Source organism: Mus musculus, chromosome 17, assembly GCF_000001635.26.
Source record: "Mus musculus strain C57BL/6J chromosome 17, GRCm38.p6 C57BL/6J".
NCBI classification, from domain to species: Eukaryota; Metazoa; Chordata; class Mammalia; order Rodentia; family Muridae; genus Mus; species Mus musculus.
In genome coordinates, this window is record NC_000083.6 from 65805554 (window position 1) to 65833141 (window position 27588).

The 27588-nt window shown below is 43.2% G+C and overlaps 1 protein-coding gene across 15 annotated transcripts in view; it reads left to right on the forward strand.

Annotated features, from left to right (window-relative positions):
• Positions 1-27588, forward strand: part of Ppp4r1 (protein phosphatase 4, regulatory subunit 1) — a 59384-nt gene that overhangs the window by 23011 nt on the left and 8785 nt on the right. For 9 of the 15 annotated variants that reach the window (XM_006524889.4, XM_006524890.4, XM_006524888.4 and 6 more), the window contains 10 exons: positions 4985-5127; positions 5690-5836; positions 7905-8012; positions 8135-8200; positions 8753-8911; positions 10370-10497; positions 18707-19236; positions 23822-23994; positions 25444-25539; positions 27401-27586. In XM_006524889.4, coding sequence (XP_006524952.1) covers positions 4985-5127; positions 5690-5836; positions 7905-8012; positions 8135-8200; positions 8753-8911; positions 10370-10497; positions 18707-19236; positions 23822-23994; positions 25444-25539; positions 27401-27586 — 1736 coding nt within the window. Of the gene's footprint in view, positions 1-4984; positions 5128-5689; positions 5837-7904; positions 8013-8134; positions 8201-8752; positions 8912-10369; positions 11475-13873; positions 14617-14762; positions 14845-18706; positions 19237-23821; positions 23995-24315; positions 24438-25443; positions 25540-27400; positions 27587-27588 lie in introns of those variants that run through there. The other 6 variants (XR_003952177.1, XR_001782110.1, NR_152099.1 and 3 more) reach the window with 4 other exon arrangements.

Below are 27588 nucleotides of genomic sequence, written 5' to 3' on the forward strand. Positions count from 1 at the left end.
ACAATCCAAAAATAAAGGTTGAAATCTTTTTTTCCTTAAATCTATTAAAATGTTTTTAATTTCTCACAAACTCTTTGGCTTCTCAACAGGCTCAATTTTTAAACATGAAATGAATTAGTCTTTTAATAAGCAGTTGATGTATTAACCTTAAAGTTTAAGGTTCAAATTTAAAGTTTTTTTAAGAGTGAAAAGAACATTTATAAGTGTATTAATTTATCTTTGTCACAATTGTTCTTGTTAATACTTATTCTGAAGTGGCTTTAGGAGGGTCTAGTAAAGTATAATTTTGTAGTTTTTGTTTGTGTTATTTAGTCATACGAGAGGTTATATTGGATTTGTTAGGTTAACAACGTGCAGAGGGGAAAGAGCACACTTCAGAAGGAAACAGAAGGTTAGAAGCCAGAAGGTTGAAGATGGGAGCTGTGGTCACAGGTGTGGGGCGGGGTATCTTCTAGTTAGAAGAAGGTGTTGGTGACTGTGAAGGTCTGTAACCTGCTGGTAGAGTCAGCAGGTCAGCAGGATGAACTGGCTTGCTTAGTTGAGAGGTGTGCAGCTTGTTACACAGTTGGGCCTCTGAGACAGAAGTGCTTAGTAACCGTTCTCAGTTACTTGAGCAGGGAGAGTGGCAAGGTCGGCTGTCCCTGAGAACAGGCTGTCCTGCTTGCTGGTCTGACTGCAGGGTCTGAGAAGGAGGCGAGAGTAGAAACTCAGTAGTTTTACTGTGGAGAAGTCAGTGAGTCTAATTTTGTCTTTGTTCCTTTCTTGTTTGTTTGCTTTAAAAGCCCTTTCCAAGGGAGCTCTGGTTTTACTGTGCTGTAATTACGTGCAAATGGATTCTACTCAAATTTTTCATTTTTTTCCTAGAATTTGAGTGTCAAAGTATCTTTTATTTGCCTGAAGTAATTGTCATCTCTGATGCTTACTGTCTTAGTCTGCTAACCCAGGCCCAGGCCCGAAGCTTCTGGTCTGTGTACAATCTTACCTAGGCCTAGAATGTTCTCAGGCCTCTGAGGCTGACTGCTGAATACGCCCACCCTTCCTAGTTCTCTCTGAACTCTGTTGGCTGGTTCAGCTCAGCTATTCTGCTCAAACTCTTCCAGGCTGACTGTTACTCATGTTCTCTCTCTCTCCACTCCCCTGCCCTCCCCTTCTTTCCCTTCTTCTCTCATCTCCTATCCTCTCTCCTCTGCTCTCTCCCCTGTCTCTCCCTCTTTCTTGTGAGACTTGGGCACATCATATTCTGTCAAATCTTTCTGTCAAATCTTTCTGATGTGTCACTTTGACACTCAATTAGACATCAGTTTCAAACATGGCTGCTTTCTTCTCCACACTAACTTCACATTGATTGTTTAGGATTAAAGGTGTGAACTGAGGGTGTGCCTGTATTCTAGCCAGAGGAATTAAATGTGCTAAGGCTGAGCCACAGCACAACTAGAAACAGCCCCTCCCCCCCAGTAAATAACACTAACTCGGGGGTTACAATGTGACCGAATACTCTGCAACATTTGAGGGTTCATTCTGTCAGAAAAATTCAGCCATTGACTTTTGGAATATTGTTTTATCCCTGTCTTAACAAATCGTTTTTGAGGTTTACTTTTGGTTGTGTGTCTGTGTGTGTGTGATATAGGATTCATGTAGTCCAGTTGGCCTTGAACTGGGAACAATCTTGATCTTGAAAAATAGCCATACAGCTTGTAAGAAATTGGCTTTATTTTGAGCTTGAGTTTCTTGTGTTCCCTTTACCTTCACATCCCAGGTGCGGATCACAGGCACATTGTGCAGCGCTGAGCGGGTGTTCCAGCATCCTCTCGGGTGTGGATCACAGGCACATTGTGCAGCGCTGAGCGGGTGTTCCAGCATCCTCTCGGGTGCGGATCACAGGCACATTGTGCAGCGCTGAGCGGGTGTTCCAGCATCCTCTCGGGCTGAGTAGATATTTTTAAAATGGTTGAGAATGTGGAGCTGTTGAAACAAGTGTATAGTAATAATAATAAAATTAAAATAATTATTAATAAATAGGCTTCCATGGATTTACACTGACTTCATTTTTCATTCTTTGATTTTCCATGGGCATTTTGATGGTTTCTTTCAGCAAAGTGCCTGCTGGGAAAGTCCAGCCTGCCCCGAGCACTGAGGGCTTTATTGCTGGTGGTGATACCTTTTTTCAGAAGCTTCGGATTCTATTTTCATGTTGTCTTGATTTTCATGTCCTGTTGTGTTATTTCTTTGGTTGTGTCTCCTGATACTGTCTCTTTAGAGTGTTTGAAGAGATGTAGACCTCTCTGGTTGTTGAAGACTTGGTGTGACAGTCCTTCCCTGTGTCTTACTTGTTTCTGCCAAGGGCTCATTTTCATGTCCCTTAGAGACTGAGAGTTCATTTAGTGGGCCTTTTGTATTTGCTTCTGTCTTGATCATGAGAGTCCTACAGTGGCAGCAGAGGTGTCCTGGCTTTGAGTTGTTAGCAAGCAGCAGAGGTTTCATGCCGGTGTCGCCGTGTGTTGAGTGTGGGTGTACATTGTGAGTGTAGGGAGAGGCCCTCTGACCATGCTGGATATGAGGGTCTGGGGTTCTGCTCAGTCCAGGAATTTATTCACCATATTTCAGAGATACAGGAGCAGGTATTTTTGTTATTGTTGCTATTTTAATACTGAGTATAACAGACTACTACAGCACATGAGTGAGTGTATCACATTTCATACAATGAAGACTTAGCACTCAGATGAAAAGAAATAGAATTAGTACCCTAAATTCCTCTCATCCCTCTCACCCAAAGTAAGCTCCATTTTGATCTGAATAGCTGGCCTCTTGCAACTTTATGTAGAATTATATTTAATGTAGTCATTTTATCTGATACACAGTGTGCTGTACCTGACCCACTGCTTCAGGCTAGTAATGCTGTGTTAGTGGCCACGTTTCTCTGGGTACTAGCTTAAAGAGGAGTCATGAGGTCATAGGACACGCAGAGACTGTTATCCATGATAGGTAAGCTATTGCATTTGCCATTCTCACAAGCAGTGTGTGTGAGTTAGTGTGATACACACCTCCAGAGGCATGTCCTTTACACTTTACCATAAAGGAATGGATGGATGGATTTGTAGTGGTGTGACTTTGTGGAGCTCATTTAGTGATCCCCAGTGATCTGTGAAATGAGCCTTGGTCATATGCTCATTGGCTACGTGAATGTCTTTCTTAAAATATTTGTTCAAATATTCCCCATTTAAATTGTCAGGTTTTTTTTTTTTCTTAGAGTTTTTTCATAAGGAGTCTTTATTCTAATATAAGTCTGTGTGGTTGATGTTTCAGAGAGGTGTTCTGTTCTGCCATGAAGTTGCATCTGTGTACTAGAACTGTGTTATCTAACACAGACCCTGTAATTGTTTTTGCTTATGTTTATATAACTGTTAACATTGATAGATAAAGGTTCTACATACGTATGTGTGTGTGTGTGTGTGTGTATGTATATATGTATGTATACATATACAATACAAGATGTTCCTAGAACTATTTCTTACATTTGCTTAAGGATATGTATGTGCCTGAGTTTATGTATATGTATCATATGCGTACAAGAGTCCACAGATGTTAGAAGGAAGTATCAGATCCTGCCATGTGAATAATGTGAATGCTGGGACCCAAACCCAGGTCCTCTTGAAGATCAGTAAGAACTCCGAACTGCTGAGCTATCTTTCCGGCCTTTCTTGTACTTTAATGGTAGCCAGTTAACAGCAGCATTTATTGAATAGACTGTTTCTCCTTTCCACCTGCAATAACTACATACATTTATACATTGTCTGTCTCTGGAGTTTACTGCGTCTTTTCTTTTGTTTGCCTAAGCAAACTCTAAAGAAAGAAAAGTTTGATTTCATTCTTTCTGAAACTGCAACTGTGATCCTTTTTGCTTTTTAAATATATGGAGATAAATCATATTTAACCTCATAACTGGAACCTATGAAGAAAAATATGAGTATATGCTTGTGTTTTAAAATTGGATTTTTTTTTTAATTCAAGAGAAGTCATCTCACATTATACAACAATATAATGAAATGTGGTTTGTTGCTAGGACTCTTAGCTTTATAAAATACCAGTGCATTTTCTATTGAAGGCCAGATGAAGATTTGGAATTCCACTGGATACATTCATATATATATATATTTATGTTAAGGTGACTAGAAACACAGCCATTCATAGGTGCCATAGGTCTCTTAAGGTCTGGTGTGATCGATGGCTGCTTAACCTAGTAACCCTCACATCTGATGTGGTGACTGGTTACTGGCGTGCTAGTGTCTTTCAGCCACTTGCTTGCTTTCGAATTTGCTTGTTTTGTTTTGTTTCTTTTCTTTTCTTTTCTTTTCTTTTCTTTTCTTTTCTTTTCTTTTCTTTTTTTCGAGACAGGGTTTCTCTGTATAGCCCTGGCTGGCCTCAAACTCAGAAATCTGCCTGCCTCTGCCTCCCAAGTGCTGGGATTAAAGGCGTGGGCCACCACTGCCGGGTTCGATTTTTTTTCTTCTATCCCTTTAGCAGTAGCATGAATATACTTAACTGTTAATACTTTTGGTTGTCTATGCTGTTTTACCCTTTAACTAATGTGGTACCTATTATCTTTAATGTTTTTATAAAGGGAGATTCGTTGTTTGAAGTCTAGTTATTATCTTTCAGAGATGATACTGAGAGGAGGAGCCACTAGCCTTACAACTTTTCCTAGGTGGTTCTTACGTCATGGAGTCTGCAGATGGTAGCCCACTGTAGTGTTGTTCTCATTTATAACATTCTCCTGCCACAGAAGCTCTGAACTCAGTGCACACTGGGCCAGGGTACATGTAGGTTGGGAGTGACTTCATTCTCTCATTTAAGGAAAGAAGTGTTGGGCTAGAGAACAGCGTGAGCTCTTACCATGCTGGTGTCTAAGTAGCCTGGACCCCAGATGAAGGGGGGCAGCTGTCTGGGTGCGAGGATGTGCTTGGTCATGTTGCTGCTGTTTCTCTAGAACCAACTGTGAGAGCGGAGCTGATGGAACAAGTGCCGCACATTGCACTGTTTTGTCAAGAGAACCGGCCTTCTATACCGTATGCTTTTTCCAAGTACTTACTACCAATTGTGGTCAGATACCTCGCAGACCAGAATAACCAGGTAAAGTTGCATTTACTTGTTCTTAAAGGACTTTTACATGTAGAATGCCCCAACCCAAGTGATATAATTTGAATGTTTTTTGGGTCTAACCTCATTGTTGTATTTTCCAGAAGTGACTTCTTATCTTAGATTAAGGTGTGTGGAGAGTCTAACAAATTTATTAGAACCCTTGATCCCGTTATAAAGGGTGCCCGCTTACCAGTCTTCACCCAGTGCCCTCAGTGACACTCTGTCTGTCAGGCTGTCTCTGTAAGAACTGAAGGGAGTACCCATAAATACCTGCTAGGGTTTGCAAGTTACAGGTTCCTACATTAGAAGTTTTCCCATCTGCAAAAACAATGTTGTCTCTACAATTTGTTTGGTTTTGGTTTTTCGAAACAGAGCTTTCTCTGTGTATCCCTGGCTGTCCTGGAACTCATTAGACCATGCTGGCCTCAGATTCAGAGACCCACCCACCTCTGCCTCCCAAGCGTTAGGATTAAAGGCGTGCACTGCCATCACCTGGTTGTTGTAGAATTTATTATATATTTGTCTTTTTTATACTGTGGTGTTTTCTTGGTAGGTGAGGAAAACCAGTCAGGCAGCTTTGCTGGCTCTGCTGGAGCAGGAACTGATTGAGCGATTTGACGTGGAGACCAAGGTGTGCCCTGTCCTCATAGACCTGACTGCCCCAGACAGCAATGATGATGTGAAGACAGAAGCTGTGGCTGTAAGTCTGTTGCCTACCTTTCAGGGAGCTTTGAGAGTGTGCTGGTGTGTGGTGTCACTCCCATCCTTGGTTCCTGAGCTGAGACAGGGGGATAGGAAAGTACTAAATGAACCTGACTGGACACGGAGCATTAGCTCTTTATACCTTTAACACTGATCTTTTGTTGGTATAAAAAACAATAACAGAAATTGCGAGTGATTCCAGGTTATCTGTGAGAACAGTGATGATCATATAGTTTTCTGTCTCTTGAAAAATTCCCTTTTCATTGTTTCTTACAATAGTAGATACCAATTAACAAAAATGTAGATTTTTTTTTCCTCAACAGTTTTCATTGTTGTGAAATTCATAAAATTAGCCATTTAAAGTATAGTATTCAGTGGCATTTGATACAATCACAACTGTCTTAGTTAGGGTTCTACTGCTGTGAACAGACACCATGACCAAGGCAACAAGGACATGACCAAGTCTTATAAGGACAACATTTAATTGGGGCTGGCTTACAGGTTCAGAGGTTCAGTCCAGTATCATCAAGGCGGGAGCATGGCAGCATCCAGGCAAGCATGGTGCAGGAGGAGCTGAGAGTTCTACATCTTCATCTGAAGGCTGTTAGCAGAATACTGATTTCCAGGCAGCTAAGATGAGGGTCTTATAGCTAACATCCACAGTGACACACCTACTCCAACAAGGCCACACCTCCTAATAGTGCCACTCTCTGGGCCGAGCATATACAAACCATCACAGAGACCTACAGTCATCATCCCTACCTAGCTCCAAACAATCACGTTTCATTTCAGAAATTCTTCAATAAAGAAAATCAATTTGGGTAAAACTGTTGGTTATATTAAGGGGAGCCTAGCCTAAAAACATAATGTTCAGGGTTGAAAGAAAGCTTATGATTCCCCATGTTTTAGAAAACCATTAGTTATAATATGGTACCCTGATTAGACAGCGCTTCAGATCTCAGCTTTGCCTCTCTGAAGCACCAAGCTGTCCGTGGGATGTGGGAGCTGCAGGTATTACCCTGCTGCCCAACAGTGGAGGACTGAGGTAGGACTTGTTGACTTGCAGGCTGGCCTGAGGAGACTTGCCAGCCTGACCACCTGTGAGCGTGACGCATCTTGAAGGGATTTACTTATGGATTTGATTACACAGTTATGTTTTGTAACTTTGAACAGGAAGATCTCGCTTTTTGTTGGATTTCACAATTTAACATTATAAATGATGTATTTTTAAAGCCCTCCAGTTCATTGTTGATTTATAGAAATATAAGCCGTTTTTATTCTTATATAGATACCTGCAGCTTTGTTATATGTACTTATTCTGGTAGGTTCTTTATTAGATCCTTTGGAGCTTCTGTAGGCAGTGATGCTGCACATAGCTGAGAGTCTCTTTACCGTCCATGTGTCTTTTACACACTCTGGGAATAGCTGTGTCTGGGAAATGCTGTCAGGCAGGCATCAGATCTCCCTGTGTATTAAGTATGGGGATGGACTTGAGCAGTTGTTAGGGAAGGAAACTCTTACTTTGTTATTGGTTAGCTGGAACAAATTTGTATTAGTACTGTGTCTATGCAAAGGCAGGCTTGACTCCCCCATTGACACCAAAGCTGACGTGACGCAGAGCTTTCCTCGGAGACACAGCTGCACTCAGCAGTCATCTCCTCAGACACAGCCTTGCCTTTGAACAGGCACTCCCTTGCTGCTGCTGCTGCTGCTGCTGCTGCTGCTGCTGCTGCTGCTGCTGCTGCGGTGGGTGTTTTGAGACATGGCCCTGGCTGTTGTGGAACTCGATTGTAGGCCAGGCTGGCCTTGAACTCATAGCCTGCCTGCTTCTACTTCTCAAGTGCTAAGTTTAAAGGTGGAATTTTCTTTTTTTCTCTTTTTCCTATTTTTCTCTTTCGAAGTTACTGGCAAAATGATTAAGTTATTAACTAGTGATAGGAAAATCATTTTCCTCTAGATTTAGTACATTTGCTGTACATTGGTTAATATGTGTTTCTTTAAATTATTAAGTTTAACTTAAAAAGGCCTTAGATGTTTTCAAGATGAATTTTTCTCACTTGTTTCAGATAATGTGCAAGATGGCCCCCATGGTTGGGAAGGACATTACGGAGCGCCTCATCCTCCCCAGGTTCTGCGAGATGTGCTGTGACTGTCGAATGTTTCATGTCCGGAAGGTAAGTCTGCATCCACTCTGGGTTTCTGAGTTTAAGAACGCATGATGCTCTGGTGTGTGGAATGTGATGTTTTTAAGGAACTCCTATGCGATACTAAAATGTTAGTGATGGTTCTGTTACAGGTCTGCGCTGCCAATTTTGGAGATATTTGCAGTGTAGTTGGCCAACAAGCAACAGAAGAAATGTTGGTAAGTATCTAAGGTATTAAAGAATAAGCAATACAGAGTAATAGAGTTTATTAATATGCCCCCGTGACTGCAAACCAGAATGATGTTTGTACATTTGGAACTACAAGTTGGTGTTTGCAAGGCGTTCTGATAAGGATTGCTTCTTTAAGCATTAAACAGTGGTTCCCTGTTAGCCTCCCACTTGTACATAGTGACTCAGTCCTGACTCACTCACCCGAGTCTCTAACCTCACTAGGGCATTTGCTTTACTAGAGTCCTCTCTGGTGCCACTTAAATCTCGTAGCAGAGGAGTTAAGTTGTGACATGCATGTGCCCCATGCACAAATTCATACGCGTAGACTGTCTATACATCCACTGGCACGAGGAGCTCAGCTGTGAGCTCTCGGGTGACAGTCAGCTGTGTTTTGCCTTTCTAGGGGGAGTTATAAACTGGAGTGATGCATTAGAAGTTTTTGAGTTCCAGTGTTTAAATACGTTCTGTATGTTTTAAGAATATCCATCATTAAAACAGAAGATGGCAGGGAAGTAACTGGTGTCCCCGTGTTCCCACAGCTGCCCAGGTTCTTCCAGCTGTGCTCTGATAACGTGTGGGGCGTCCGAAAGGCCTGTGCTGAGTGCTTCATGGCTGTCTCCTGTGCAACATGTCAAGAAATCCGACGGACAAAGTTATCAGCACTATTTATTAACTTGATCAGTGATCCTTCACGTTGGGTAACATTGCTTTTTAAAAACATTTTGAGACTAAAGTAAATGATTTATTTATTTTGTATATATGAGTACACCACCATTGCTCTCTTCAGACAGACCAGAAGAGGGCATCAGATCCCATTACAGATGGTTGTGAGCCACCATGTGTTTGCTGGGAATTGAACTCAGGACCTCTGGAAGAAAGTAAATGATTTTTTAAAAAAAAAAGTGTTTTAATATTTTATTTTATGTCTATGGGTATTTTGCCTGTATGCATGCACGGACGTGTTTGTATATGTATATATGTGTGTATGTGTATGTGTGTACACACACACATACATATACATGCACACCACATGCATATCTGGGGTCCACTGAAAACAGAAGAGGGTGTTAGTGCTGAAACAGGAGTGCTGGAAAGCTGTGAGTTACCATGTGGGTGCTGGGAACTGAACCCAGGGTTTTTGGAAGAGTGTGTTCTTAACTGCGAGCCATTTCTCTAGCTCAATGATTTCAAATTTAAAACTAATTTACTCCAAGTACAAGTGGCACACGCCTTTAATCCTGGCACTCAGAGGCAGAGGACCTGTGAGTGTGAGGCCAGCCTGGTCTACAGAGTGATTTCTGAGATAGAGCTACCTAGGGAAACCCTGTCTTGAACACCTTCCCTCAAAAGAAAGAATTTATAATTATGTTATTCATATAAATATATGACTAGTCAGTAGGAGGTTATTAAAGGTTGTCTTTTTATTAGCTGGAAAGTATTTTTTTCTTTTTCCAATTTTTTAATTAGGTATTTTCTTCATTTACATTTCAAATTCTATCCTGAAAGTCCCCTATACCCTCCCCCCACCCTGCTCCCCTACCCACTCACTCCCACTTCTTGGCTCTGGCATTCCCCTGTATTGGGGCATATAAAGTTTGCAAGACCAAGGGGCCTCTCTTCCCAATGATGGCCGACTAGGCCATCTTCTGCTGCATATGCAGCTAGAGACACGAGCTCTGGGGGGTACTGGTTAGTTCATATTGTTGTTCCTCCTATAGGGTTGCAGACCCCTGAAAGTATTTTGTTTACAAATCAAGTTTCTAATTTAGCTTGCTGTTTAATGGTTGTAAAACTCACTGACTTTTTTGTCTTTTAATTAATTGACTGTGTATTTTTACCAGGTATTGAGGATGTGAATGTTTGACCCTAGCACTCAGGAGGTAGAGGCAGGTAGCTGGAGGCCAGCCTGGGCTGCACAGTTAGGTCTTGTTTTTGAAGCGTACAGGAACACAGTTCTTTCTGTGTTGGTTAGGATATGCCACTCAGCTCCTAGTGTCTGAATAGTCAAGTGAAGAGAGAGTCAGGTTTCTTTTACAAGGCTTTCCTGTTATCCTGAACATACTTTGGCTTTTGTATATGCATAGGAAGTATGTGTGCATTAAAATATATATACCTCTTTATGCTTATGTTTATTATTGTCCTTTTTCTCTTCTTAGGTTCGCCAAGCAGCCTTTCAGTCTCTGGGGCCTTTCATATCCACGTTTGCTAATCCATCAAGCTCGGGCCAGTGCTTTAAAGATGAGAGCAAGAACTCAGAAGACTCCTCGGCAGAAGACAAAGACAGGTATGATGGTGAAGCTTTGTATACTTGTGACAGCTTTCCCACTGCGTTGCCGGATAATGTTAGTTAGTGAGTGCTTTATAGTTTCTTGGTGATACATACATTGTCCTTTGGTTAGCTACCCATTGACTGAGAAAATGCTTGGAACACACAGCTTGATGCCTCACACAGAGAGTGGCAAACCTGACTTACTGAGTAGTTAGTGAATTATTTGCCTAGGAAACTATTGGTGCTTACACAATATATTGAAAGCTTTTGTCTTAAAAAGCTACTTGAATGTTTGCTTCTGTATATAGTCTACTCTGACTCTTTATTGTTCCTTACAGTCAATTTAACGTGGATCTTGGATTCTCTGTACAAAGAGATCATTATAATCCCTCACTGAGGGAAGCATTCTTTTTAAAAAGAATGATTTATATTGTTTTTATGAGTACACCATTGCTCTCTTCAGAGACACCAGAGGAGAGCATCAGATCCCATTACAGACGCTTGTGAGCCACCATTTGGTTGCTAGGAATTGAACTCAGGACCTCTGGAAGAGCAGTCAGTGCTCTTAACTGCTGAGCCATCTCTCCAGCCCTGAGGGTAGCATTTTAATAATTAGCCCTAAATTAATATACTTATTAAATAGAAGAACAACTTTAAGATTACCAAAGTTTAATAGAGGTTGAAACTCTGATTTTCAGATTTCTAGGTTTAAAGAATTTCCATTGACACTTTTAGTTCTTAGCATTTATTATAGTTCAGCAGAGAACTCTGGGTCAGACAGTGCATGGAAGGGTGCGTGAGCCTCTGCTGTGCATACATGATGTTGACACACAGCCCCTTGCCGTGATGCTAATGACCGTTCTCTTCTATAGGTCTTGGTACTGTGGTATTTGCTTTCTTGGTGTTTTGATTTGACAGTTCTTCCTTTCTTCTCTGCTGCCTTGTTTTACCTTTTTGCCTGTTCTCCTACTGTCCTGCCAAACACATCTGAGGTACTGTTTTTTTTTTTTTTTTTTTTTTTTGTAAAGGAAGAGAATCTCTCTATTATGTCTTCCTAGAGAGCACGGTCTAAGTTCTTTGAGAACAGTGTTAGAAGGATTTGATAAGTCCAGTGGGGGGTGGGGATGTAGCCTTCTCTGCATTTGTGAAGTCCGCTTGCATTCTTTTTAAAGATATATTTATTTTATGTATATGAGTATCTTAGTTGTATGTACACCTGCATGCCAAAAGAGGGCATCAGATCCCATTACAGATGGTTGTGAGCCACCATGTGGTTGCTGGGAATTGAACTCAGGACCTCTGGAAGAGCAGCCAGTGTCCTTAACCACTGAGCCATCTCTCCAGCCCCATCACTTACATTTTTTAATGATCAATTTAAGTGTACTTAAGTTGGCACATCACTTGATTTTAAATCTGGAAAGAGTCTAATGAGTGAATGTGTAAGTGTATAGGAAGTGTGTAAGAGCATCTTCAGTAGGTAGTAAACATTGCATTCTCTGTCACAAATGCAGACTCTGCTGTAAGTACAAAGCGCTGTCAGCATAGTGTGCACAGCCTTGCACAGTGAGAGGCACCAGGCGCAGCTGTGGGCTGTAGGCTGTACGTGGTAGCTGCGGGTGTGCGGCTTTATGGGACAACGAACAATAGTGTGGCTTCCTGATTGACTCGCACTGAGATATGAGAGGTGTGCAAGTCTGTGTTATTTGGAGCACTGGACTATCTGTAGTTGCCATTGAGTTGTGCTAATGATAGAGTAAAGGAAAGAGAGTTCCTGAGTAAGGAAGCGTCTGCTTTAAATACTGTAAAAGCTTGGGCATATTTACACATCGTGCTCGTATTGCTGCCTCAGGTGATGTGACTGCCTTGCCTTAAACAGCCCTGGTGTGGTTTCCAGCCAGTGTGGGAACCCAGTGTGAACCTGGAATCTGGTCAGGTCTGTGGTCAGGGTTGTTTCCGTTCCCTAGATTTCACACTTGTCAGTGTCAAACACATAAGGCATTTTTGTTTTTATATTTTTATGATATGCTGTGTCTGTGGATATATGATATGTAAGTGTGGATATGCATGCATGTTTTGTATGTGCGCGTGAGAGTATCGCATGTGATATCTGCTGGTGTCCATAGACGCTAAAAGAGATGAAGTCTGCTAGAGAGAAGCTCCAGGCCGCTGTGAGCCACCCTGTGTGGCTTTCCTAGAACCAAGCATGAGGGTCGAACTCTGCACGGCTGAGCCATCTGTCTCTTCGGCCCTCTGAGGACAGTTTTGTTGCTAGCTTTCCACTACTGCTGGTCTTGTGTGTAGTGTTTCATCTGTTTGGAAACATACTGCCACTTAATATTTCTAGAAGGATTTATTGATTACAGACATCTGGCTTTATCTGATCTATCAGGCTATAATACTATTTGAAGATGCTGACAAAGGTTGCTTACAGACTGTACTAGCTGGTTTTGTGTCAACTTGACACAGGCTGGGGTTATCACAGAGAAAGGAGCTTCAGTTGGGGAAATGCCTCCATGAGATCCAACTCTAAGGCATTTTCTCAATTAGTGATCAAGGGGGAAAGGGCTCTTGTGGGTGGGACCATCTCTGGGCTGGCAGTCTTGGGTTCTATAAGAGAGCAGGCTGAGCAAGCCAGAGAATGCAAGCCAGTAAGGAACATCCCTCCATGGCCTCTGCATCAGCTCCTGCTTTCTGACCTGCTTGAATTCCAGTCCTGACTTTCTTGGTGATGAACAACAGTATGGAAGTGTAAGCTGAATAAACCCTTTCCTCCCCAACTTGCTTCTTGGTCATGATGTTTGTGCAGCAATAAAAACCCTGACTAAAACACAGACAGATTAAAGCATTGAGATTTACTTTGTAAAGTTATGCAAAGTTTAAAATAGTGAGCTCTAGGACTGTAGGTCAGAGGTGGGATGCTTGCCTAAAATGTGCCCTGGATTTGATTCCCGTCATAGCAGAAGTAGTTATCCAAAGTGGACACTGATATTTGCTGAAAGTGCTGCATTGCTGCCTGGCTGCCTGCTGTTCTGCATGCCCTTTGTTTGTTGGACTCACCCTGCCTTTTTCGCTTACTGCTCTCTGTTGGAAAGGTTCATTTCACGTGTATTGTCTATTAACAAAATATCTGTCGGTGTTCACTGTCTCCATACCAGCGGCTCCTAGGATCAGAGCCTAATCGAGTAGCTTAGGATCTGCACAGCACTTGTGTTAAGCCATGTCTTTTGAAATGATAGGTTTGCTTTCATCATGCTTAGAGTATGAGCATATCCTTTCCATCTGCCTGGTCTGTGTCTCTGTTTATGCTGATACCTTCACTAGACCTGACTCATAGTGGGTGTGTGGTCTTGACTGTCATTCTTTGGAAAGTCGATACCTTTATGCAATAGGTCACCGTCACCCCCACCCCCAGCTCTTCCTAGTGCCTCACCTACCTTCCTGCCATCTAGACCCAGTTTGTTTTTTCTTTTGAATATTTGAGACAGGGACTCTGTGTAGCCTTGGCTGTCCTGGGATTAAAAGAATGTGCTACCACACCTGAAATTTTTTCCCCTTTAATTAATAACCTCCATAAATAAAAATCTTGACTGAACTATTCTAAGAATCTATAGGTTTGATCTTCAAAACCTAAGTATCTGAACAATAGCTGATCGTTATGTATCAATAATTTGGAAATATTTCACTAATATCAAAGCTTCATTTAATTGCTTCATAGTGTAATTATGAATTTAGCTTGGAAGTAGTATCCTGTTGTTTGCTTTGTTTTGGCTTGATCATATTTAAACTAGATGTTTGTGAGTCGTTTTGTCCTTGACATAATTGTTCTAGGTTGCCAGGTTCCCAGGCCTGTTAAGGAAGTCTGAGGTATTGGAGATTAACTTGTATGGGAATCAGAGGCTGAGCCGGGGTCCCATGAAGTGAAGGCTGGTCTTGAACTCCTGACCTCCCTGCTCATGCCTACCTGGTACTGGGATTTCAGGCTGGCCCCATCATACCCAGCTTACTCAGGGTTCTTCTTGAGAAAAACCTGAAAGCGCCTCTGCTGCTCTCGTATGCACTTGTTTTAGATGTGACTAAGTCTTCCATCTAGACCCAGTTTCAGGGGATTACACCATTACACAGACACATATGCAGGTAAAACACCAATTCACATAAAAATAAATCATTGGGAGGGTATAGGGGACTTTCGGGATAGCATTTGAAATGTAAAAGAAGAAAATATCTAATAAAAAATTGAAAAAAATCATTAAAAAAAGAAAACGTAGTGTTTTACCTTTCAGCATACTAATTGATTTACTTTTGCGGAAAAGGAAGAAACGGCTCCATTATACTGTCAGGGCCAGTGCTAAAAATAACTTGAAGGTAAGCCGATAAGGAGTATTCATTGTCTTGAGTGACAGCTACTTAGATTTCTGTGAGTGCCTTAAATTTGTCAGATGATAAAGTCTAAGGTTTCACTTTGCCCCTGCAGAATACCAAGTTACTATAATTTTAAGTTTTTATGTAGAATGATTCTGGAAAATAAAGAATACTACAGTCTCTCCTTCACCCAAACATTCCAGCACCGTTTTATCATGTGTGCTTGCCTATGTGGATTTTCCCCGACCCTTTGAGCAGTTTGAGACATTTTTTCTTATTTTTTTTTTCAAGTATTAGCTTTGTATTTTTCAAATGTAGAATCAGTGCATGGCTGCAATCCAGTTTCTGACAGCAGGAAATGATTCTGTGCTATGGCTAACAGGCCAGAGTGCTCATAAATGTGTACTTTATACACACTGGAGATAGACACTTTTCACAGGAGCACTGGCCACAAGCTGGTACACTGGAAGAGTACCTTGGTTCATTGAGTCAGGAACGGGGCAGGAGTCTCCCCTGAAGGTGGCCCCCCTCTCTTGCTGCTCAGTCACTTCCTGTTTGACATACAGATGCAGAGTGTGTGCATCTCATGAGTTTATAGTTGGGGAAGAGAAGCACCAGATAGCAAATGCTTTTACTATATACCATGTTTTTAGATGACATGTGCTTATAAAATTTCAATTTGTACCTTGCATTTTAAAAAGCAGGTGTTTTTAGAAATGTTTCTGAAAATGGTGAGCCTTACAAAATGGAGCTCAGCGCTTTCATGAAGACCTGCACTGGGACCGGAGAATCACCTCAGTGGTTGGGCACTGGCTGCTGCTCCGGAGGCCCTGGAGTCAGTTCCCAGCACACACATGCCCACAGTAAACTGATGCCACATAGGAATAGTGCAGGACCCTTATATTTTAAGCTCCTCTTAAGTTTCCAGTTTGATACTCTGTTCTGACGCTGAGACGATTTAGACACTTTTTAAACCTCTCAGATACGTTGTATTTCTTTTCATGTACACTGTGTTGGTAGGCACATGGTGTTTTTTGAGAGAACTCATTTTTCTTTACTACTTTCAAGTTACAAATTTACATCTCCATTGACCCTTTTACTTTCAAGTCATGGGAGCCTGGATTGTCTTCTTAGACACTGTTAGCTCGGCTGCTCCGTTCTTCACCCTCTGTCTGTCATTCTTCCCCTGGCTTCCTCTGATTAACCTGCCTTTCAGCATTACCATTTCTTGCCTCCTACACTGCTCACCCCTATGCTGTGCCCTTGTGAGTCTGTCAACTGCTCATAGATAGCACTACCTGGAATTTAGCAGATGCCTAATCCACCTGGCCAGACCTGAACTTTTTAACCTGTGGAAACTGCTCTCATGTTGGTAGCATCTAGTTAGTGCTGTGGGCATCTATTGGATCACCCTAGCCAGACTCTGGGTTTCCACCAGGCTCTGCATGAAGTGACTGGATGCACACAGTGTCGCCACCTTGATCTCTGATGGAGACCCCACCTGTGCTCACACATGGTCTGTCGTCTCTGGTGCTGACATTGCACTCCGGCAGCCGGGCTTCTCTCCAGTTTGTCTTCTGCACTACTTGAGCGAGGGTTTTAGGAAAAGAAGATGTTTGATAGTTGGGTTTTTGTTTTGTTTTTTTTTTTTAAGATTTATTTATTATTATATCTAAGTACACTGTAGCTGTGTTCAGACATACCAGAAGAGGGCATCAGATCTCATTTTGGATGGTTGTGAGCCAGGATGTGGTTCCTGGGACTTGAACTCAGGACCTTCGGAAGAGCAGTCAGTGCTCTTAGCCGCTGAGCCATCTCTCCAGCCCATCTGACAGGTTTTATAGTTGCTTCATTATTTGTGGTGGCCGCAGGTTAAACTCAGAAGTGTGTCCAGACTTTGCACCGTCCCTGTCTGCCATTATAGTCTCCTTAGCTGGAGGAGGGTGTCCTATGTTCTGACTGCTGCCTAGCCTCTCAGCACCGGCCTGGCCTGTGTGCTGTGCCTGTCTCTTCTTTTTCTTTTGTTTGCCTCAAAGCACGTCCAGGTTTTTCTAGAAAGTCACATCATTTTCTCCAGGGCCCGTGGCCCACCTGTACGTCTCTTTTTGGACTCATTCCCTAATTTGGGGGTGGGGTAAAAGTTAAGCTTTTGAGTCACTCTCCCTGTATAGCTAGGGCTGTCCTGGAAGTCTGTACACCAGGCTGACCTGGAACTCAGAGGTCCACCTGCCTCTCTGTCTTCAGCACTGGGATTATAGGCATGTGCCACTACACCTGACTAGTTTAATTGTTATGGTAGTAATTTGCTTTTGTAAGTTAATGTTTGTTTACCTGCAATTATTACCTCAGCTTTCTCATGTTATCGATGTAGGGCCAGGCTCCTTTTAAATTCTTGATCCTCCAGTCTCGACAGGTGTGCACCACTGTGCCCAGCTTGGCTTCCTGTGTTCATTTTTATTTGTCTATGCTAAAGATGATTGTGCTAGAGTGTGCATGAATGTGCATGCACATGCATGTGTGAGTCTGCAGTGTGTATGTAAAAGCCAGAGGTCTATTCAGTCATCTTTCTCTATTACTTCCCACCCTATTTGTTGAGACAGGGTCTCCTCCTGAACCTGGAGCTTGCCAATTCACCCAGACTAGCAGACCAGCAAGCCCCAGAAATCCTTTTGCTTCTGTCTCCCCAGCACTGGGACTCTAGGTGTACAGCTCCTCCTGGCTTAGTTACATTGGTGCTGGGGATTGAATTTGTACAGTTTACCTAGACCTATATGCCACATCCCGAAACCTGATTTATTCATGGGTCCTAGTGGGTGTCCATTCAGTAACTACTTGTCTTACAGCAGTAGTGTCAATGGCTGCATTGGGAAGACAGTGGTTAGTGCTTACAGCCTTCGCGTGCTCCCACAGCCCGTCTTGGAAAAACCTGTTTTTGAAGTAGCATTGGAGATTGTGGAAGAAATAAAAATAGCTCTGTATTTATACTTAAGTAGTTTTTAATACATTATCTGAGAGAGTTAGTGTCTTCTGCTGCCTTCTAGAGTTGTGTGTGTGTGTGTGTGAGTGCTTTATCCCTCTTTTTTTTTTTTTTTTTTTTTTTTTCTGAGACAGGGTTTCTCTGTGTAGCCCTGGCTGTCCTGGAACTCACTCTGTAGACCAGGCTGGCCTCGAACTCAGAAATTCACCTGCCTCTGCCTCCCAAGTGCTGGGATTAAAGGTGTGTGCCACCACGGCCGACTTTATCCCTCGTTTATAAGCAAAAATGTTTTGACTCTCAGCTTTCTCTGTGTCATTGGAGCTGAGGAGAATACAGATAATCCCTGAATAGATAATTTAACATTTGTGTGTATCTTAGATTCTTCTTCCTGCTGTTACTAATATTAGTAGTATTGTTGTATCCCAGGATTTTTTAAAATCATCTTTTAAAATTTATTTATCTTAATCTTATGTGCATTGGTGTTTTGCCTTCGTGTATGTATATGTAAGAAGGTCAGATCTTGGACTTACAGACAGTTGTGAGCTGCTATGTGGGTGTTGGGATTTGAAGCTGGGTCCTTTGGGAAGAGCAGTCAGTGCCCTTAACTGCTAAGTTACCTCTCCTGTCCCCAGCATCCCAGGATTCTTAAGTGTTGCCTTCTCCAGCTGTTAATAATGCTTGACTGTTCAGACAAGTTTGACAGGTGTCTCACCTCTCTGCAGAACAACTGATGGAAAAGCTGTGTGTGTAACAAGCAAGGCTGTTGAGTTCCTGTGGGTGCTTAGCTAGTCTGAATGCTATGTCAGACTTGTCCTTGACCTTCTTTCCCCAGTAATTATGTCTATACTTCCATGTTTCTTTTCTCTCCCCTAAATGAAACAATGAAAGGATGAGAGACAATGATGTCGTAGAAGAAGAGCATCGCAGGCCAGAGGACGCTCCTTCAGACCTCAGTGCCCCTCACTCCAGCGCCAGGCTGGAGAGCCTCGAAGGCTGTGCTGCCAAGACACCTGGGCACTCTGCAGGTGACGTGCCTGCTCCAGTGGACAGCTCCTTACTCTGTACTTTGTCCTCAGAGTCTCCTCAGGAAGCAGCTAGCAATGATGAGAATGGTAGAAAGCCTGACACCAACAGCAAGTCTGCGTCCCGGCCAGACGCTGGCACCAGCTCCCCAGAGGCCACTCCCTTAGACCAGGACATGTTCAACTCCTTCCATTTCTGGAGGACTCCTCTACCTAAAATAGATCTTGATAAAGAGCTCCAGCAGGACCCCGAGGAGAGACTCAGCCCAGAGAGAACAGGAGATGTACCTGCAGCCCCTCTACCAGGCCCTCCCAATATCACCATGGCTACCCGGAAGGAACTAGAAGAAATGATAGAAAACCTTGAGCCACACATGGATGACCCGGATGTGAAAGGTATGGAAGAGTCCATTGTACTATTTATTTAAAGGTGATTTTAAACATGCCCTTTAAGACAACATTGCTGGTCTGATTTGTGTGTCTAAGATGGCTCCTCTCTGCTGTTTGTTGTTGAATAGATGTGTTCACTCAGAAATCACCTTTTGCAGTTATTCAGTGTTTAACATTTGTAATTTTTAAGTTCTGAGTTCTGCTATATTCACTTTGCTCTGGGTCTTATTTTTAAAGAAGTGCTGTAGTCTATATGGTGGACATAGATTTCTGGGTTTTCACATGTAGGGTGTTTTAAGAGCTTTAGAGTTTTTTGTTTGTTTATGGTTTAAGAGCTTTATTGTAGAAAGGCAGGGGGAAAGAGAGAAGGTAGAAAGAGAGAGAAACCGGACGTGGTCACGTGAGAGAGGGGGGAAGGGAAAGAGAGAGAAAGAGAGTAAGAAAGGTGAGGGCTAAAGAGTGAGCTTTAGACTTTTACAAGAATAATTTCTTTTTCAAATTTGTATTTTAGAGGTGGGGGACATCACATACATGGCCCATGTCCTCCACTGTGGGCAACTGAACTGGTTGTTGAGTCCTAAAGAAAGCAGTCTTCTTACCAAGTGGACGATGCATTAAGTCCTTAGTGGGAAGTGGGGTGTTGCGAGGCTCTCCTTATTCTGCCTGCGGAGCTTAGGAACAGGGTTAGGAGCAGACGCAGTCAGATGGTGCTCAATGTTCTTAGGACTAGGCATGATGATGCACACCTCTAATCCCAGCACTCAGACCGACCTCTGGGAATTCTAGGCCAGCCTAGCCTATATAGAAAGTTCCAGGCCAGACAGGTCTACATGAGAATTTGTCTCTAAGAAAAAAACAAAACAAAAAACTTTTAAATCCTATAGCTGCAAACTTTTGCAAATCTTCAGATGTAATACCACATTCTGGATGGTTTTTACCCTTTTTGTTCCCAAAACTAAAATTTCTAAACTATCAGTTTGCTCAATTTTGAGAAATACCCATTTTTAAGCAAAAATAAAGTAAAATCTTAAGTAATTCTTTTACAACAGAAACCTTTCTTTTGGTTTCTTTGTTTGTGGGGAAGATAAGATCTCATTCTGTAGCCCAGGCTGGCCCCAGGTCTTCCTGCCCCATTGTCCTGAGAGCTAGGATTATTACAGTGTGACACGACATAAAACCAGCTAAAACCTTGTTTAAACTTTGAAAACTGTGGTCTGTGTGTTCAGTTAGCTGCCTTCTGCACTTGTTTTCATTTACTATGACTTTTAAGATTTCCTGTTGTAATTTTATACCTGAAAAGCATTAAATTTTATTACATCCTTGGTCCCTAATATTATTTTAATTTAACTGAATTTGATTTAAACTATCTCTCTGCACAGATGGGTATAATCTTGAATCCACAGGGGACAGAGAACGTGCTGTATTGTATTGTCTCTCTGAGTCTGGCTTATTCTGCACAGCATGCTTTCTAGTTGTGACCTTAATTTTGAAGATTCACTGGGGTATAGTTCCTACGAGTGGAAGCCACTGCCCTTCTGAATGAAGTTTGTGAGATGTGAGAAGTAACCCAGTGGCTAGTGACACAGCGGAGGTGGAGAACAGTTTCCTAGCCCGAGCATGGCCCCACCCTCTCTGAATCTTAGGACAGACAGCTCAGTGACACAGCAGCTCTGAGTCGATGGCGCAGCTCCTCAGCAGAGCCCTGCACTGCCTTCTCCCTTCTTCTCGCCCATCCTCAGCCCCCGATGAGAGGAAGCGAGCCATGCCCACAGCAGCTACCGTCAAGTGTTTGATGTGTTATTTCCTTTAGCTTCTTGTTTCAATCTCAATAATCAACCTCAGTTTTAGTAACTTCATCTAGCTTTAGTGACTCTCATTTTATTTTCCTTAAACTTAATTTATATGCAAAAGGCCAGCCAGTCTTTAGATCTATTCCAGGACTCTTGTACCTGTTAGTTCTCTAACACATTGTGGGCACTCAGTGAATATTAATAGAAATATTGAATGCACATTTTTTCAATAAGTAAAATGATAAACTTTTTAAGTTTCATAATGTGTGTTTTTGGAGATGGCTAGTATATTTGACTTAAAATTATACTGTAGTTAAATTTCATTATTAATATTACATGGTAACTTAACTATTTACATGCTTACATATGAATTATGCTTATAATTCAGTTATGACACCTAGAACAATTTAAATTTGTCATGTAGTGCTTTTAGATTTTATTAAAATCTGAGGACATTTTTGTTTAATCTCTGCTAAGTAACTAGTCTCCATTGTGTTACAAAATGAGTTGAACTTTTAGAAGGGCTCAATGGGGCTCTTTTTTCTTTTCTAGCGGTGCGTTATAGAGCAGGACTTGCCTTTAGTTCTCCAGAAAGCATTGGACTGTTTTAAAAGGTGCACTCTTGATCCAGGGCTAAAAGCAAAGGTCCGACCCAGGAGACCAGTGCTGTGCTGTCCTGTAAACATGGTGTCTTGACAGTAAGCCTGGGAGGAGAGGGAACGTGGCGACAGCCCTAAGGGAGCAGCTCTACACAGACCAGGTCACAGCCGATTGTCTGTAAGGCAGTACCGCGGACTTAGTTTCAGACCGCCTGTGATCATTGACGACGGTCTTTTTTTCTCCTGTGATTTTTAATAGTGAATTAACTGCTTTCACTAGACTACAATAGGGAAGGAAGGGGAATCCTTTTGCTAGCTGTGAGCACAGTAGGCTCTCAGGACAAGTTCAGCAGAAGATCCTACACAGTGAGACACAGAGATGGGAGAGATCCCCTTTGTAAGAGTGATGTGGTGGATCTGCAGAGCTGCAGTCACAGCCGGCCTGCAGCACATGGCCAGCGGCTCACGACACATGACACATGACAGGCTGGACATGCATGGATGGAAAGCAAGTCCATGGGAGACAGGGGACCTGCCTGTCAGACACGCGTGCACTCTGGGACAGTTTGTACAGTCAGCTTGGAGCACACTTCTGCTTTTGCTTTAGAAACTTGAAAGACCCCAAAGAGAGTTAAAATGATTGTCATGGTAACTACAAATTATAGCTGAAATTCTGAGAACAATGCAAATCACCAGAATGTCCCACGAGTAAACACTACTGTTTGCTTTATTTAGGTAATGATGACCCACTGAAGTAGAAGTTCCTTGAGCACAAGTCTTGAATGCGCATGGTCAGATACTTAATGCATTTAGAGAAGCCCGCCCCTACCCTCCGCCACAGCCGCCTCAAAAAGAGAACAGTCCCAGGAATGAGAGTGGGCTAGTGAACTGGGAACAGCTGTACTCAGGGGCACTCCACTGTCTCAGACTCACCACCCTTTCTAAGTCATTTGCATAGCACCTGCTTTTGATAGTTTCATACACACACACACACACACACACACGCACACACACTACTGTCTACTACCCCTTTAATCTCCCTCTGTACCCTGTCTTGCCACCTCATCTCCCAGTGGCCATACTATAAAGATGATACCCCACCTCCTTCAGCAACCAATAACAGCTGCTCAGGGGAGGTGTGGCCTCATGAGCACCCCTCTGTGTATGATGGGATGTTGGAGGGCCCCTGCTGATAGTTCACAATCACAGCAGCCATGTCCTCTCCATGCAGTTTCATGGACCCGTCCATCTCCTTTGCTTTTAACAAGCCTGCTTTGGTGCTGGGAGAATTAGCGTAGATTCAGTGTAAGGCTGAGAGGCTGCACTGACCTCTGCAGAAAGAAGCTCCACTGTCCAAGGCAGGAAACTAGACAGATGCTGTCACATATGCATAGGATGTCTTGAGCAGTAGATTTGAATTTTATGTGTGCAAGGGGAATGTTAGCTTTGGTCCCTCCCCGAAATATAAATATATTCTCTAAATTTCTCACTTATTTGGTGGGGCAGAGAATCCTCTTTCTTAGTTTGAACTTTCTGTATAAGGAAGGTCGTGCTTGGTAAGTTGTTTTGGCTTTGGGCAAGCAAGAGTGTATACTTGGGCTAGAGAGATGGCTCAGCGGTTAAGAGCACTGACTGCTCTTCCAGAGGTCCTGAGTTCAATTCCTAGCAACCACATGGTGGCTCACAGCCATCTACAAGGGGGGATCTGGCGCCCTCCAGCAGAGCACTCAGACATTCAATAAATAAAATGTTTAAAAAAATTGGGATCCCAATTGTTTTGGAACAAACTGTAGTAATTTCAATATCAAAAAAGGAGAGTGAACTGGGGTGCGATAGAGATGCTTAAATGTTGCCGCCCAGAAGACTCTGCAGCCGCAATTGTTGCATGTTGGCTGGTTTGTGTAAGTGCCTTTCTGCTAGAATAGCTTAGTGAGACTTAGCAGCTTGACCTATGGACTCCTGAACTTGAGGCCTGCAATAACGGTGCAGGTGCCTTCAGCAACTAGACACCGTAATCAGACAGCACACTGCACACTTTTTTCCGTGCAGTCTCTTGAAGGACCAGTGATTTCGCCACGGTAGAAAATTGTTTCCAGCTCTCTCACAGCAGTGTCAGAAACACCCGTGTACTGACACCAGCGTGGGGAGAGAAGTCTCTGCGGGTGTTGAGCTTGTTCCGTTCACAGTCTCCTTTGCCCACAGCACAGGTGGACGTGCTGTCGGCTGCCCTGCGAGCTTCCAGCCTGGATGCTCACGAAGAGACTGGTGGTGTAGAGCAGCGGAGTGAGCTACAAGATGAAGTGTGTGTCAGTGAGCTTCCAGACTGTAACATAAGTCACGACACTTGTGTGCCTTTGATCAGCGCTGCTGAGGAGGTGAGCTCAGTGCGTCACCAAGCGAGAGCTGCATGAGCAGTCTCCGTGGGGACCGTGGGGACCGTGGCGGCCAGCACTCCAGCCAGCGCTCTGCTGTCATTCTTTCTCTAGCTCTTCCTTTGTCTAAAGTAAAAATAGTTATTCTCACCTCATCCATCCTTGTGACTTTAGCATTGTGACTAAAGGCTCAAAAAAAGTCAATCCTGTCTATATGACTGTTTAGATGGGCGGATGTTGATGTAGCTCACTGCAGTGAAATAGTCTTACTGGAAACAAAGCCCTTTATCAAGAATAATTAACTCTTCCCTTTTCTTTTTGGAGAGGTGCTTTGTTTCTGATCGGACCATTTCACTGCAGCAAGCAACACAGTACTCTGAGCAGAAGACCAGGACTTGAGGCCATGCTGCGGAGGGCTGTGGCATTGTCTGGACTCAAGTGTGAGGGTGGGTACTGCACAGCATCGTCTTTGCTGCATCCACGTAGCCATTCACATGATCCTACCCTGGTTTCCTACTGCCTTTCCCTCAAGCCAGAGGCAGGTAGCGTCTATTTCTCTCTCTCTCTCTCTCTCTCTCTCTCTCTCTCTCTCTCTCTCTCTCTCTCTCTCTCTCTTACAGACAGAGAAGGAACACCACTCATAACCAGAGTGCAGTGTGTAGACTGACCCTAGCAGCTTGAGTGATCAAGCTCAGGGAAGTGCCAGGCAGTGGGGGTGGCGAGGGCATCGGCATCCTTAGTGCTTTGGTGCGGTCCTGCTTCTGTGGATGGTGCCTGACGCGTGTGGATGTGTGTAGCACTTGTGCTTCAGGGAGTAGCCTGACTGTATGGAGGCTTGGCTGCTGTGATGCACACGCACTGCAGGGCAGGCTGAGCCTGTGTTTGTGTTCTGCAAGTGTAGCTGTCAAAGCTGCTGCTGTAGATGGTGACTGGGAATAGCACAGCACTGCGCGACACCCACTGGAAGACTCCTCCTGGTAGTTTATATATGAGCTAATACTTTTCTCCTTTTTAAATTTGTTGTTTTACATTGATTTAAGGTGTTTTGCCTACTTGTTTGTCTGTGGACCGTGTACGTGCAGTGCCCACAGAGGTCAGGAGAGGGCATTAGAGCTCCTAGAACTGGAGTCTAGAGGGTTGTGAGTCACCGCATGGGTGCTCCCAGCTTGATCCCAGACCCTGTGCAAGAGCAAGCGCTCTTAACCAGACCCATAAACTAATTTTTCTAAGACTTGTTTTATACATTTAACAGCTGTTCCACAAGCTTGATTTAAAGCGGGGGAACCTTGTTAGGAGGCCTTCAGCATGTTTATAAACATTTACAATCCTAAAAGTTTCTCTCTCTGTGTCTCTCTGAGAGTGGTGGATGGTAAGTAGCCCAGTTGGAGAGTTTGATAAGGGAGGATGGCTTCCAGGCTGGACAGTTGTTGAAGTCCATTTTTCTCCTGACAGAATGCGGAGGCCACTCCTGATTATGTCCATGGAGGTGCAGACGTAAGCCCTGGTGATGGCTTCAGCCCGGATGAAGATAGGAGACCCAAAGTCCAGGTGAGTGACCAGACGTGGATGTTGTATCTGAGTTTGTAATCCCTCTTCCTAAGCAAGTGGCAAAACCAACACAAGCACACATATTTTCCATGTCCTGGGGTTTGCATGGGTGTGCGGGAAGATGGGTGCCCTTTACCTTTGGGGACAGTCATCTCGTGCTTCTTAGGTGCATCCCAGTGTTTTAGGGATTTTATTGGCCTTCTTGTGTTTTGTTTTCATTCTTTAGTCAGGGTCTCACTGTATAGACCATGCTACCGTCAGACTTACTGTGTAGCTAGGCTGCTCATGGGTCACAGCATCCTCTTAACAGCTATGTACCACCTTGCCTGTCTCAGGCTTGTGAATTCAGGCTTATCTTTGTCTTTCCTTTCCTTTGTGGAAATGAACCTTGGCGATCTTTCTCATAATAAGCAGGCAGGAGCCTCTTAGCCTGACAGCTACAGCCTCGTCTCCACGAGGTGCCTGTGGATCACTGCAAGCCACCCCAGCCCAGCAGGTCTACCGCATCTCTGTGTTGTCTGCCTCAGGGGAAGGGTCCTTTTTTATATTTTCTCTATTTACATTTCAAGTATTATCTCCTTTCCTGGTTTCCCCTCCAACAACCCCCGATCACCTCTCCCCTCCCCCTGCTCACCAACCCACCCACTCCCACTTCCTGGTCCTGGCAACAGGACATTCTTAGAAGGAGACTCCTCTAAGTCAGTAGTCCGTGGTTATAGCTGTGTTTCTCATGGAGATTGAATCAATGTTTGATTAGAATCAAACAGAAAAGTATTTTTTGAAACATACTTTTCTGTTATATTGTAAAAGTGTTTTAAAGTCAGTGCCCATAGATTTGTCATCTTCAGCACATGACATGTTTACCTGGGATGCAGTTACACACTCACCCAGCTTCCACGCTCAGCAGCCTACAGTCTCTAAAACTCCCCTTCCAAAGTACATTGCACATGCATTAGCAAGACTGTGTGCACATTTTCTCTCATGAATTCCAAACACATGTGTACACTTTGATTTTCTACATTTTTATAGAGGGGGACGTGACCTTAACTCTTTGGTTTGTTTTCCTGAGCTAGTGTCTCGCCATGTAGTTCTGGTTTGCCCAGAGGGCCGTCTGCCTGCTTCTTCCTCCTGAGGGTTAGGGTTGGTATTAAAAGTGTGGACTGCCAAGCCCAGCTCCAGTGTAAGTTTACAGTTACCATAGAAGGAATGTGGCTTCAACTTTTTCTTTATTTTGACATACTTCTGGTACAACATCTAGTCCAAGCTGGCTTCAGAATTGATCCTCCTGCCTCAGCCTTCCGAGTGCTGAAGGACTGGCACACACTGTCACACCCTTGCCAGGAAGCATGTTGGTAATGATATGGTCATGGCAGAAACTCAAGGAGACTCACCATAGCCTCCTTCATAATGTACTTTTCAATTTAGTGACAGCAATTCTGACCTGTTTTAAGAGGCTTTTTATTTACATATGTATGTGTGCACACATATATACATTTGCTTAGTACATGCTATTTTTTTAGTGTATGTTTTGACATGTGTGTGCAATGAGTGTGGAGGCCAAAGGTTGATTTTGAATGTCTTCCTCAACCACTCCCTACCTGGTTTTTTGTTTGTTTGTTTGTTTGTTTGTTTGTTTGTTTGTTTTGAGACCAGGTCTTTTGCTGATCCTGGAGTACACCAATCTGGCTAAACTAGTTGGCCAGCAAGACCCTGGTAATCCCTTCTCAGGCACTAGATATCTCAGGTTTTGGAATTAGTATTGATATATTTTTAAATTAGTCACATTTATGTCTAACCTGCTGATAATTTATTTGAATGTTCAAATGTGCTATGTCCCTTTTTTTTTTTTTTTTTTGGTTAGGATGTTGTACCACAAGCGTTACTGGATCAGTACTTGTCAATGACCGACCCTTCTCGAGCACAGACAGTTGACACTGAGATCGCTAAGCACTGTGCATACAGTCTGCCGGGTGTGGCCCTGACTCTTGGCAGACAGAACTGGCACTGCTTGAGGGAGACTTACGAGACCCTAGCGTCGGACATGCAGGT